At 38.9% G+C, this 15,089-nt stretch overlaps 1 protein-coding gene across 8 annotated transcripts in view; it reads right to left on the bottom strand.

The window, feature by feature from the left end:
- camk2b2 (calcium/calmodulin-dependent protein kinase (CaM kinase) II beta 2) overlaps window positions 1–15,089 on the bottom strand; it is a 65,317-nt gene that overhangs the window by 23,388 nt on the left and 26,840 nt on the right. For all 8 annotated transcript variants that reach the window (XM_076886863.1, XM_076886864.1, XM_076886868.1 and 5 more), the window contains exons 7-12: window positions 11,040–11,142; window positions 7,737–7,820; window positions 7,560–7,654; window positions 7,337–7,459; window positions 5,782–5,865; window positions 3,916–3,958 (exon numbers count right to left, since the gene is read on the bottom strand). In XM_076886863.1, coding sequence (XP_076742978.1) covers window positions 3,916–3,958; window positions 5,782–5,865; window positions 7,337–7,459; window positions 7,560–7,654; window positions 7,737–7,820; window positions 11,040–11,142 — 532 coding nt within the window. The remainder of the gene's footprint in view (window positions 1–3,915; window positions 3,959–5,781; window positions 5,866–7,336; window positions 7,460–7,559; window positions 7,655–7,736; window positions 7,821–11,039; window positions 11,143–15,089) is intronic.

Genomic DNA, 15,089 nt, shown 5'->3' with positions numbered 1-15,089 from the left:
CTTCAAGTACTGGTGTTTATTCAAACACATCAAAACAAACACAAGTGTTTATTTCCAAGTATAAGATTATTTGCAATCGCCATAATGACTATATGGGTTACTTGGTCTGCAGTGAACATGCTTCCTCTGCCCCAGCATCTGGTCATCTAGCAATTCTGTAAAGTAACAATTTCAGTATTTTTACATCAATGGTATTGGTGTGTTTCTCATTGGCATATGGCAGTGCTACAAATCTTTGTGCGAAGTGACTGTACTAACCGATTCTCATTTCAAGATGTCCTTATGGTACTTGCTACAGTGTAGCGGCTCGAGTTAGGCTGGACCCGTTGGCCAGCTACCCTCAGGGTCATTCCACGGTTGATTACATGGTCCACTATTGTAGCTCTGATGTCATCAGCAATTCTATTTCTTACTCTTCCTACCCTTCCTCTCCCTCCTCCTCATCTTCCTCTCCCCCCTCCTCGTCTTCCTTTTGCTCCTCCTTGTCCTTGTCGTCCTCTTCATCCTACTTCTTCACCTCCACGTCCTCTTCCTCTGCCTCCTCTACTTCTCACTCTTTCTGCTCCCTCCATTGTACTCCGCACACACAGCTTACCTGTATTATAGTGCTTAGGCTGATTGCAAAGTGAACTAATTATCTAAAAAAGTTTTCACATGTGAAAGTGTGCCAGACAGTTGGCAAATTAGTGTTAATGATAGCCATACATGTGTATACTTTTGCTAGGAGTGTGTTGGAAATTTGGTAATTGAGTGTTGTGCAGTGAATTGTGCCTACAGTTTTGCAAAGTGTGTGTTACAAAATTGCAAACTGAGTGCAAAGCAGTTTTTGTGCTTTTAGTTTTGCAAACTCAGTGAGTGGTTTTGCTATAAGTCTGAATAGTTTTAGAGATTGTGCTACAGGAATCACAGTTAGGGTTTAAGCATTCAGAAAAAACTGTAATACTACTATGTGAATGGATCAAAACTAAAAAATAACACGTATGGGTTTGTGTAGAAAGAAAGCATAACCAAAACGACTTTATATATGGGTGATATTGTATTTTAATGCCAAATCTGTTTCAAGAACAGCTTTGAATATTCTTCAGTCTTCAACTAGCTTCATGAGATCATCCCCTGAGTTTAAGCAACAACTTTGAAGAAATTCCCAATTGCTGATCACTTGTTGGCTGTTTTTCCTTCAATCTGTGCTCTAATTTATCATAATCTCACTTGACTGTCGGTCAGGCATTGTGGAAGTCAGATCATCTGATACAGCCCTCCATTATCCTTGTTATTGTTCACACAGCTCCCACGGGGCGTCTTGGTGTGACTTTACTCATGGTGCTCATGGTGCTACTGAAAAAAATGATGTTCGTTCTATCCATAAACAAGAGGGGATGTTGTGTTACTGCATGATGTTATGGTACTTATGCCAGCCACGAATCTGTCTACAGACTGGAGAAATTGCATTGCTTCATATGACCACTTGAGGCTGACTTCAAAAGTGAGCCAATCCCCACAGACTTCCATGTTATAATGTCCAACTTTACAAGATAAATGAACATATTTGCAGGCTATTATAAAAATAATTATGTCTCCCCATTTCATAAGAACTGTATGTAAACAGCTTATTCTACTAGTGATTCTTGTTTTGAGTATCTGGTGCCCCAGGAAAGGACTTTGGAAATGTCAACAGGAAGCACCAGAAGATAACCGTTGCCCAACCATTGTGAACTTAGGAACCGGAATTCAAATTTTTGGCTCTTTTTTTTTCTACTCATTTTTGTCATGTTGGATTATAGTCTCAAATGAGATGGAGGCCTTTGTACTGAGTCACAGCTTCCCCATTTGAACTTTACTGGGCACAGGATAGAGCGGATCTCTTTCCTGATCAGTGCATACCCCTTCTCCTTACTCTCGTTCCTCTCAACACTTGTACAAGAAATCAGCATTAGCATAGAATAGGTTAGTTAAATTAGGATAAAAGTCTGGTGAATTCATCAAGTGACTGTTACTATTTGACTAAACTTTTGCCAGTTCTTTTCCTGGCCACTAAAGAATAACCTGGTTAAATTTGCCATGTGCATGGACCATAGTGAAGAGCTGCTGTTAACAGGCAGAATCTCATAATTGACCTGCAGGGCTACTCAAAGTATTTCATCAGTAGATAGCAGGATCGACATCCAGAGGTTATCAGTTAGAACCAGGTGAATTTTCTCAACTCCGGCTCGGTAGTCTGGCATTACATGTTGGTCAATATCCTTTGGAATCAGAAGCTTTGATCCTTTAAATGAAGAGCCAGTCCACAACACTATAGGGATAACTGGTACAAATATAACTCAAAGAGTCTACAAACCCATATGATGTTGTCATGCCAGATGAACCATGACATTGTGACATTACCCATTGGTTAGTGAAGTGCTACTGCAAAGCCTCAAGCTGAGCTATCTTGGTCTTATGCAACTGGATGTGACATTCAATACGGTTATCTGACAGAGAAACAGAAGGACACTGCTTGCTCACAGACTAGTCACTTGTCAATTGCATGGTAAAAAAAACTGTTTTATCCTTCTTTTTAACTCTAATGGTGATATAATTAAGAAAATAAGCATTGTAGTGAATTCAATAAGATTTAAATGTAGCTAAATGGACTGATTCTTATATAGCGCTTTTCTACTCTCCCGGAGTACTCAAAGCGCTCTATACAACACGCCACATTCACCCAGTCACAGCCATTCTCACTAGCACTACCTCTATACTGAGGGCTTTCTAACTACACTCACACACATTCATACTCCGATGGATGCATCTTGGGGTTAGTATCTTGCCCAAGGATACTTGGCATGCAGACTGGAGGAGCCTGGGATCGCACCTCCAACCTTCCGATCAGTAGGTGACCTGCTCTACCTCCTGAGCTACAGCCACCCCACTGCTATTGTGGGGTGGCTGTAGCTATTGATACCATAGAGTCATCAGGAAAGTATTTACAGCCACAGATTAAGGGGTGGGAAGAATAGGTGTTTAAAGCATGTCCACATTACCTCCACCATGTTTTTATATAGTCTGATTTGAAATAAATCATTTTTACCTTACCTTAGGTTGCTGTCTGTTCATTAGAACTAAAGCTAATAAAATGTTACCTGATAGAAAGCAAGAAAAATACAAAAACACCAAAGTTCACTGCTGAGACTTTTTTTCAGGTGTTGAAAGTATTCAACAGGATTCATCGACCTACTTGTGCAGGTTGATGAACACTGTTTGTAATTAATTTGCTTGCAATTTGATGAGCTCCAGAAAATGCACTTTGTAGCACTAGAAATAAACTATTGTGTTAAGAGTTCTAATTTTGTATGTTTGGGGAAAATGTAAAAATAAATATTGGTATATCAGTTGTTCTTAGTTTTATAGTTTTTTTTAATATACAGGAGGGCTTACGATGTTAAATTTGTTAAATGGTTCTAGTCCTACCAACTGTAAGTCAAAATGTGATTGGTTAAAAAAAGAACTATAGTTTTTAGCCAGTAATCCTTTCATTTTAATGGAAATCTGATACACAACAAATACAAAACATGTTGCAAAAAATATTTGGCTTTCTCTAGATTTGCTAGTCAAGCAAATCGGGTCAGGCCAGTCAGTGTTCATTTCATTTTCTTAACACTACTATTAGCCTCTTTATGGATTTCAGTGACTTAGCTTTTGTCATTTATCATAAAAGAACAAAGTGACAAATAAACAAGATTTAGTTATATGTGACACTGACACAATATAAGTACAGCTATGTTGGGTGAGCTTTTAAATAAGACAAATCTCTACCATAGCATCTCCCATGAGCCTGTTATGTGTTAATGTGTGTTTTGTGTGTGTCTGTGTGTGTGTAGATGTAAATTTTTGTCACCTCTCCTCATCACCTCTGTCTTTTTAAAGAGCAACACTCACCAGAGAAGTTCCTGGAGACAAGCATGGTAGTAAGAATGGCACCCTGATGAGGAAGAACACAGAAAAAAGCATTATAAGAATCCACCCTGAAACCTATTTAATATGCTGGTGTCGTGAATTAACTTTTAACCTGTATGTTAAGGATTAATAAATTAACACAAACAGAAGCAGAGCAAATCAGGATGAAGGTTTCACACTCTCCAGTGCAAATGTTCCCCTGTCTAACCTCACAATACAAGAAAAGAAGAAAATCTCTGAGCAAAGACCATAACATCACCATGTTACCAGGCTACAAGGGCAGGTGCACTGTTGTTCAAAACACAATGGATTATCACACGAAAATTAGTACGCTGACACTATACCAATACCTATGAAGCCTTAAAACGAGACCCCACAAGCAAATACAAAAAGAACGTCATGAGTTGCTTACAAGAACTGGAAAAGGATGAAGTTATTGACTGTCCTACTTACCATCGGCTACACCGAGGGGAAGTTATACCCTGTATTTAAAGAGTTCCAAAGATCCACAAAGAAGGGGTCTCACTCAGACCCAGTGTTATCAGTATAAACTCAGCCACCTACAACATTTCCAAACACCTATCCACCATGCTAGCACCCGTTGTTGGAACACCCCCAATCACATCGAAAACTCCACTGACTTCACCAACAAGGACCAAAAACTTGATCCAGATGAAACCATAGTGTCTTTTATTGCGGTCTCTCTCTTCACTTGCATACCTACAATTGAGGCAGTGGAAACTCTCAGAAAACAACTACAACAAGACAGCTCCTTGGAAAACAGAACAAGCTTCACCCCAGATCAGATTTGCACACTGTTAGACTGCTTTACCACCACATATTTTAGCCAGCCTTTCCATGGAGGAAGTGGAAAGCACCAGGACAGCACCTAGCCACTGGTACACATAAACTGATGACACCTGGGTCAAAATCTAAATCCAAGAATTACAATCCTTCACTGCTCTCTTCAACTTAGTGGATAGAAACATAAAGTTCACCAAGGAAGACAAAAAGGATAGCATTGTGTTTGGTGGCTAATCGAAGCCTTACATCACTCCCACACTGTCAAGCTTATTGCGACATTTGTGATCTAGTCTTCAGGCCAAGCAGCCTCCACTCCGCGTACTTTAAATCTCACTGCTCATCCATCATTTGCCCTTCCAGGTGCCTTCTAGCAACCCACACCCTCCACATCTCCGCCTTACCCAAGTCATTCAGTGACTCATCAGAGTCTAATCTCCAAATAACATAATTGTATTCTGTATATCAATAAATCATGTTCAATTGTTTCTAATGATATCTCCGAATTGAACTGCCTTTGTCTATATTGGAAACATTTAGGAAAAGATACTGGTACATGTTGAGTCTAAATATCACGCAACAGTTTCCAAATAATATGTCGCGTTTGACCACTGAGCTCACGTTTAAATTTCATATTTGCCTTTTTTTGTTGACCCTAAGTTTTGCCAAGAGAAATAGACTGAGCGGCCTATTAACAAATATCCTATAGTATACTATTATATAATAAGATCAAGTTATTAATGTCCAGTTATTTAAAAATCAATACCTATTATCCATTACCTACTCCTACATAATGTCTGTGTGATAACAGTAAGCATCCCCCATGCCTCCCTTATCATTTTACTGCACTACAAACTTCTTAAGCTGTGTTTAAAAAGGAAGACTACAGCAGGGAAGGGCAAATTGTTTTTATAGCTACTGTAGCTCCTTTTAAAAAAATCTGAAATCAGTTCAAAACTGGTAGACATTAAGCTAGAGTAAGGGTTTCCTCCTTTCTCCTGAAATCAGAGATACAACTTCTTTTTGAACCATCAAATATTTTCACACCTTGAGTTTCCTCCTGGCATTAAATTTCTTCAGGCACTCGACGGTCTCCTGTCTGTGCATCATTGAGGCCACCGTTGAGCGTTGCTGTGGGGAGACAGAGAAAGAGATGCTGAAAATAAAATGTTACAAGAGCAGCTGTGACAGTGATAGGTTTATGTGGGCAGGAGCTGCCAGTGAGATTCTGCATTGGTGAAATGTGTCAATTCTGAGGCCCCTTAGGTAACACAATTTCAGCAAAACTTCAGGATAAAGAGATTCAACTTGGCTTTACAGTATCCGCACAATACATTCTGTTTCCTTACAGAGATAATGATATGTTGTTATGTTAAGGATTTAGATCTTTGACTTAGCTAGTGATTTTGTTGGGTTTTTGGGCCAATTTCTCTCAAATTTTACATTAGTCATTCTTACTAACTATTCCTGCAAACATCACAGGTACTGGGTTTATGACTTAAACTGATGAAGACAGTCAAGAAAAATATTGTTTTACAAATTATAAATGGAAAATACTGTAAATGTAACTTTTTTTTCTTGTTGCTATGATCATATTTTTAAAGATATTGTGCCAAAGTTTTATTGCATAAACTGGCAAAAGTTCACTTAAAACTCCAGTGAATACAATTGCCTAAAGGAATATTTTTCTTTTCCAATGAAAGACAAGTGTTACAGATGGACGTATGACTGTAACTAGTGTTCAGTCTAATGGTTATGTATGAAATGTACATTCTAATTAGATATATGAGAAGTAAAAATTAACTTTGTAAAATAATTAAATTGATCAAATAATACATTTGACATAAACTAGTTTTAAACTGAAAAGTACTGAATTCATTGAATTAAACTGACATTTTTATACCCCAAAAAATTACCAACAAAACATGGTAGCACCAAAGCTCATTTAGATAGCAACTGTGTTTCTGATTATTTTATTACAGTCAAAACAAGTCATTTAATTCATTTAACTGTATTTTCCTTCTGAATCTTGTATCAAAAAACACGTTTATCAAAAAGTACTTTTCCTGGAAGAAAAGTGTTCCATTGGGCTCAAGCTTGTGTTTTTAGTTCAGAATCCAGAGTCTCTTGAATTGTTACATTAATCAAAGGCCCTTGTAAGATGGCATTTATTTACAGAGCATCAAGCTGTGATTTATTGCCAAACAAATTGAACATTTCAATGTATTTTTATTATACACACTAACACACTGTTTAAGATGTCAATTTACTCTATTTTAAACACAATTGTAATTTTCTAGACTTCTTTGGAGAGTCTAGAGATTTCTGCAGGAATTTAACTTATCATGTGGAACTCAGTTCTTGGTTGCTGAAGGTTAATAGGTTGAACTTTTGCCTGTCTATGGAAAAAACCATATTCAAGATAAGCTGACATGTCAGCACATATTGGCACATGTCATATTTGGCAGTTTTAAGCACATGTTCTCATAGTTGCTGAGAGAGGATTTGCAAATTACAAATTGCTTGATAGTCAAATCAGGAGCTGTGAAATATTGTTTCCTGTCAGTTTTAATAGGATGCTGGATGTGTATATGCTACTTACACAGACCCATGGGTGCTTCAGAGCCTCCTGGGCAGTGATTCTCTTGGCTGGATTAATAGTAAGCATCTGGTTGATCAGATTTTTAGCCTCGGGAGTCACTGTGTCCCACTCTGGGGAGGGAAACTAAACCAAACGCACACCTAAGCATGCCCACATATACAATAAAAATATGTACCACATCTTATTTAACTTAAAGAGAAACAGAGATGAGAAGCTGACTAACATCATATGCTCCAGCTTTGATCTGTTGGTAGAGTTTGTGTTGGTCCTCGTCCCAGAACGGAGGGTACCCAACCAAAAGGATGTAGAGGATCACACCTACACACATAAACAGCCATTGTTTGAGTGCCAAGAACAAAATTGGCAGAGGTGGTGCTGAAAATAGAAAAAAAACACCTACCACATGCCCAGATGTCTACAGGTTTACCATATGCTTCTTTCCTCAGCACTTCTGGAGACAAGTAGCCGGGAGTACCCGCAAAGCCTACACACGAAAACAAAAAGCAACACAAATGAAGGCCCTGTTTCTTGGCGAAAGTACAGAAAAGAATGCATTTTAACCCTCTCAAGGCAGGCGTTGCAGATTTGCAACAGTTAAAAACTAACAACCTGATTACCCCACATACATATTTTATGAGGTTTTTTTTACTCAGAAGTACCACTGCAGGACTTGGTTGTGCATTAGCAACAAAAAGTTTAATTTGAGCCTGAGAGGGTTAAAAGGTTCTGCTCCTATGCTTTAGATAACCTCTTATTTTGGTGCTTAACTTTTATAGTTTGATTTGTCTTTTGTGATACCTTTAAAAGGTGGTGGAGCAGCTGTGGTTCAAATGGGTTGTCTACCAATCAGAACGTCAGGGGAAACGTTATCCCTGGGCTGAACTCCAAGTTACGGCCAGTCAAGTGGTATCAATTCCTTTGTACTACAGGAACTGCATGCATACTCTGTCAACAGGAGGCTGGACATTATTGTTCATCAGGAGGAATCAAGGACCCACTGCACCAGCACAGGATCTGCCAATTGGTTGAAGGATCCCAATATCTTCTGGCAGTCAGTGTCGCATTGCCTAGCTTATAGTGGACTGTGTATCGCTCCATGGATATGTTTTTCCACACCATAATTGACACACCAACACAACAGCCATGCTAAATGATCTTACAGGCAGCATAACATTCTCCATAGCTTCTTTCACGTCTGTCATGTGCTCAAGATGAATCTGCTCTCATCTCTGAAAAGCGTAGGGTGGCAGTGGTGAACTTGCCAATTTGGATATTCTATGATGAATGCCATTTGGGCTCCACAATACTGGGCAGTGATCATAGGGCTCACTAGAGGATGCTGACACCTCAGGTCACCCTCAAATCAAATTATTATATTATATAGCGCCAAATTTAAAAAAAACAAAAAAAAAACAGCTGCCTCAAGCCGTTTTTATATTAAAAGGTAAAGATCCTACAATAATACAAGTCTGTTTCTGATTATTTGGTCAGAGACATTCACACCAGTGGCTTGCTTGAGATCATTTTGTAGGGTTCTGGCAGTGGCCATACTGTTTCTTCCAGCACAAAGGACACGCATGCCACTTAAGGACCTTCTATGGTCCTGTCCAGCTTTCCTAGAGTAACTGCTTGGAAATTCTGGAATTTCCTCCATGCACTTACCACTGGAATGGGAGACACAGCAAACGTTCTGTCAATGGCATGTATTGATGTGCCATCCTGAAGGAGTTCGACTACATGTACAACCTCTGTAGGGTCCAAGTGTTGCATCAGTACAGGGAGTGCAGAATTATTAGGCAAATGAGTATTTTGTCCATCCTGTTCATGCATGTTGTCTTACTCCAAGCTGTATAGGCTCGAAAGCCTACTACCAATTAAGCATATTAGGTGATGTGCATCTCTGTAATGAGAAGGGGTGTGGTCTAATGACATCAACACCCTATATCAGGTGTGCATAATTATTAGGCAACATCCTTTCCTTTGGCAAAATGGGTCAAAAGAAGGACTTGACAGGCTCAGAAAAGTCAAAAATAGTGAGATATCTTGCAGAGGGATGCAGCAGTCTCAAAATTGCAAAGCTTCTGAAGCGTGATCATCGAACAATCAAGCGTTTCATTCAAAATAGTCAACAGGGTCGCAAGAAGCGTGTGGAAAAACCAAGGCGCAAAATAACTGCCCATGAACTGAGAAAAGTCAAGCGTGCAGCTGCCAACATGCCACTTGCCACCAGTTTGGCCATATTTCAGAGCTGCAACATCACTGGAGTGCCCAAAAGCACAAGGTGTGCAATACTCAGAGACATGGCCAAGGTAAGAAAGGCTGAAAGACGACCACCACTGAACAAGACACACAAGCTGAAACGTCAAGACTGGGCCAAGAAATATCTCAAGACTGGTTTTTCTAAGGTTTTATGGACTGATGAAATGAGAGTGAGTCTTGATGGGCCAGATGGATGGGCCCGTGGCTGGATTGGTAAAGGGCAGAGAGCTCCAGTCCGACTCAGACGCCAGCAAGGTGGAGGTGGAGTACTGGTTTGGGCTGGTATCATCAAAGATGAGCTTGTGGGGCCTTTTCGGGTTGAGGATGGAGTCAAGCTCAACTCCCAGTCCTACTGCCAGTTTCTGGAAGACACCTTCTTCAAGCAGTGGTACAGGAAGAAGTCTGCATCCTTCAAGAAAAACATGATTTTCATGCAGGACAATGCTCCATCACACGCGTCCAAGTACTCCACAGCGTGGCTGGCAAGAAAGGGTATAAAAGAAGAAAAACTAATGACATGGCCTCCTTGTTCACCTGATCTGAACCCCATTGAGAACCTGTGGTCCATCATCAAATGTGAGATTTACAAGGAGGGAAAACAGTACACCTCTCTGAACAGTGTCTGGGAGGCTGTGGTTGCTGCTGCACGCAATGTTGATGGTGAACAGATCAAAACACTGACAGAATCCATGGATGGCAGGCTTTTGAGTGTCCTTGCAAAGAAAGGTGGCTATATTGGTCGCTGATTTGTTTTTGTTTTGTTTTTGAATGTCAGAAATGTATATTTGTGAATGTGGAGATGTTATATTGGTTTCACTGGTGAAAATAAATAATTGAAATGGGTATATATTTGTTTTTTGTTAAGTTGCCTAATAATTATGCACAGTAATAGTCACCTGCACACACAGATATCCCCCTAAAATAGCTAAAACTAAAAACTACTTCCAAAAACATTCAGCTTTGATATTAATGAGTTTTTTGGGTTCATTGAGAACATGGTTGTTGTTCAATAATAAAATTATTCCTCAAAAATACAACTTGCCTAATAATTCTGCACTCCCTTTATTGAGACTGACCTTAGTCAAAAGTGTTGAAAAAACAATGAGAAAACCCAAAGAAGGACAAATATCTGTGGCTTCAACTTGTATAACCCTTTGTGTTTTGGGGGTTGTCTTATCTTTTAGATAATCTCTTATTTAGAATTAGATCATCTTTGTCTTCTAAATGCCTCCTTAATTTTTTGAGCATGAAACTTTGTCTGTAGCATTCTTTCTAATTGTACATATGTTTTGAAATTAATGGAGATGCTTTTCTAATTGTGTTATTTTTAATAACACCTACAGACACATGCACACTTCTGTGTGTGTGTGTGTGTGTGTGTGTGTGTGTGTGTGTGTGTGTGTGTGTGTGTGTGTGTGTGTGTGTGTGTGTGTGTGTGTCTTACCAAACCAAGCCTGTTGGTCTCCTTGTACTTCAATGGCCAGTCCAAAATCAGCCAACTTGACTGCTGCGTTCTTACATTTGCTGGCCAGCAGCAGGTTTTCTGGCTGAAGGTGTAACACAAGCACAGTCGTGTCATGTTAGTGTTACATTTTATGACCTTATTAATTTATGTCTCAAGGTTGTTACGACATTGTTACTGAAAGGCTTTTCTTAAATTACTTCAGAAGGGGTGGCAAAATCTAGGGATGTTTTTATTTCATGTTAAGTCATTTGTAACTCCATCTAACCTATCTTACACACTCGCAACAAGTACTATAATCACTATGCAAAGATCTCAACAGTAATCTTGCAGAGTTGAGCCAGATAAAAGTTTAGTATCACATTCAACAAGCTTAAGTTTTTTTTAAAAAATTGCGCTTTAATTTGGTTTCTTTGTGGCTGATATTTTATTTTATTTTATTTTATTTTATTTTATTTTATTTTATGGCAGTAGTCTTTCTGTGACATTTTATTTTTTAGCAACTGGAAGGACCAGTCCTTCCAAGATGGTCCCTGTTCTTTTTTTCCTGTTTCTTGAGTTTCTGCTGCCTGGGGTATTCCCTAAGCACATGCTCAGTGCTACATCATTGCTACATCTTCCTGATGTACTGATGGATCTTTGTTGTTTCATCTTGGATAGTACTTCTGACACTGACTAATCAGTCTCTTTCCTCCCCCTCAGTGTACAGTGGCACTAGGCTTGGGATGGAACCCTCCACGTATGGTAAGGAGCTTTCTTGTCTTGATGTCAGTGGCTTATATTTCATATTTTGGCCAGCTTATTATCCTAGCAGAGCACCTGATGACTGATGATGATGATGTTTATGACTATGCAGCATAAGCATGTGTGAGGCATTCATACAGAACTTTTTCATAATGTTGCTATTTGCTGGGATTGACACATCTATCACAACTGCAGTCCTCTGTTCCCTGTCAATCACCACTATGACTGGTTGCTTGGACAGCAGCTTCCTAACTCCCACAAGAATTTAGCCCCATTTGTTCTCAACCATCTTTGATGGTGTCTCCTTTAGTGACTTGGGGAGTTCTAGTCCACATGTGGCGCAGATGTTTCTATAGAGCTACTTGGTTGCGCCGCTCGGTGTACTCTGTCCAAGCTTGCATCTTGCACCCTGCTACTATATGTTGGATAGTCTTCGGGGCACCTTTGCACTGTCCGCAACTTGAGTCCTGTTGGCCTGAGGTAGTGTCCTGCTTCTGCTGATATCATGCTCAGCTGTGTGTGTATATGCAAACATTTAGAAAATCAATAAATGCATTTGGGGGGAGGGGGGGTAGTCAACTGGTTGTGGAAAATGGGGCATTGGGAACAAGTTTCTTCTCTTACTTCTTTTCCTATACATAACTTTAAAGGGAAAACAGGAGAATGGGGCAGACCAGTTATACTCAGATCAGAACGCTAAAAATAGTTATGGCTACAGACATATTCAGAGATACAGTCATACATTTTCCAGCAAATAAAATGTACTCTCTCATTTTGAGGTTGAGACACACAGATGGGACTGGAAAATGTGTATAAGCCTTTTTTGCCTTTGTTTACTTGAGGACGACCAAACACATCTTGTCTGTCTGCAATAGTCGTGTCTTTGCTGCTCAGACGCTGATGTAAAAAGCAAATGTGACAAATAGCTACACAGGAATGACAGCTCTTTGCTGTCTGACTAGTTTATGCTACGAGTGACAGATCTGTGTCACAGAAGCAGCAATCATTTCACCACAGTGATAGAAACAGCTGTATGCTGTAATCCAGCTGAAGGACAGTCATCATGTCACCCTCTGCTGGTTGATTTAAAAACACAGAAGGTGCATACAGTAAAGGCCTTAACTTACTGTGCCCAGTAGATCAATCTTATTCAGAAATATTCCACAACTGTTGGACAAATGTATTTTTCATTCCACAAAGAACAGACTCAGTTGTTTGATATTTTAGGAAATACTACTACACTTTATTAATAAAATGTTCTAGTTCTAGTTCATTTGGACAACTTAAAATAACCCAAAACAAAACAAAACACTTTCTAAGTCAAGATTTGAACTTCAGACTAATCGGGGAATTAATTGTTGTACTTTTTTACTTAGTCAAAATGAACAGATGATGTTTTTGTACTTTTTGACACTATATCATAATCATGATAAAGAGAGCTGCAAATGTCAGTATCAAACACAAAAACTGTATATATTATATACAGTTGTATACTCAATGGGCAAAAAAGTCAAATTAAAAACTAAAGTCAAAATGCAAACGTGTTTAATGTTTTCCTTTCCTAAATGTTACCAAAAGTGCACCAAATTCTTTATAAAATTCAGATTTAAAAACTCAATTTGTGAGATTTTAACATATCATCTATTCTGTATATCACTTGTCCACTTTCCTGACTCAAATATTGTACCAAAGGATGTTAGATGGTTAATGTGATTAATATTAATTGCTAAACATGAGGATATTAACTTCATCATCAAACAAGTTACCATGCTGTCTCATATTTTCCAATAAAAATCAGAAATTTGCTTTAGAAAATAATCAGTAGGTAACTGTAGTTTCCATGTTTGTACCTGGAAAAAAAAATTCACATTTGATATTTGCATAAAATTTATAAAATCCTAACAGAACACATGCAGAGGATTCCACACAAATGCACCGTACAGTGATGTTGGTACTGAAATAAGCATCCAACCATAGTCTGATTAGAGCAGGCTCAGGCTGAGAATTATCGTTGTTTCTATTTCTGTGTCTAGACAGCAAAAAAACAAAAAACAAAAAACAATCTAAGTGACTATGAAAGTCAATTCATTGTTAACTCCAACAGTGGGGGTGGTGTGGGGGTTTTATACTGTCCTCTTAAAGAAAAGGGTCACTGCAAATCAACATAAAATGATGTTGTATATAATGTAGTATTTCTTTGAAGATGGGAGTGTTCTCTCCATGATGACACTGTCACGAATCACAGGATGCAAGGGGCCACTAACTGGTTCAATGAAAATGTAGTACTGTCTAAAATATAGTGAGTACAGACTATATAGTGCACTCAAAGAATTCTTCAATGTTTTACGAAAAGTAGTGTACATCTGATGGTTGCTACCCAAGCATTGTATCCAATCATGCATTGTATTAAAGTGAGAGATGAAAATAAAGAGAGCAGTGCATCAAAGCATTAACTAATACCATGATGAAATAAGTATTGCTGAAAAAACATTGCAATCGGTATTTATTAAGTATTTATTAAATGAAATATTTATTTATTTATGTACAGAATATTGACAAAAGTATTACTTATCCATCTAAATCCTTAAATTCAGGTAATCCAATCACTTCCATGGCCACAGGTATATAAACTCAAACAACTAGGCATACACACTGCTTCTGTAAACATTTGGGAAAGATTGGGTCGCTCTCAGGAGTTCAGTGAATTCTAGTGTGATGCCGTGATAGGATGCCACCTCCAAACAAGTCCAGCTGTGAAACTTCCTTGCTATTAAATATTCCATAGTAAACGGTTGGGGGGAAATATAACAAAGTAGAAGTCATTGAGAATGACAGCAACTATGCCATGAACTAGTAGGCCAGGTAAACTGCATAGTGTGCTGAGGTTGGCAATCACTACAGATCTCCAAATTGGGCCTTCAGATTAGCTCAAGAAGATTACATAGAGAGCTTCATGGAATGGCCACTTCATGACCAAGTTCCAAATGCAGTGAAGTAAAGCATGCCGCCACTGGACTCTAGAGCAGTAGAGAAGTGTTCTCTGGAGTGATGCATCATGCTTCTTTGTCTGGCAATCTGATCAACAAGTCTGGATTTGGCTATTACCAGGAGAACAGTACTTGTCTGATTGCACTGTGCAAAGGATAACGTTTGGTTGAGGGGGAATCATGATGCGGGGTCATTTTCAGTAGTTGGGCTCAGCCCCTTAGTTCCAATGAAAAGAACTCTTAATGCTTCAGCATACCAAGACATTTTGGAGAATTTCATGCTCCCAACTTTGTGGGAACA

Source organism: Maylandia zebra, linkage group LG7, assembly GCF_041146795.1.
Source record: "Maylandia zebra isolate NMK-2024a linkage group LG7, Mzebra_GT3a, whole genome shotgun sequence".
NCBI lineage: Eukaryota > Metazoa > Chordata > Actinopteri > Cichliformes > Cichlidae > Maylandia > Maylandia zebra.
Note: the sequence above shows the minus strand (reverse complement) of the source record. Positions and strands in the feature narration are given on the sequence as shown.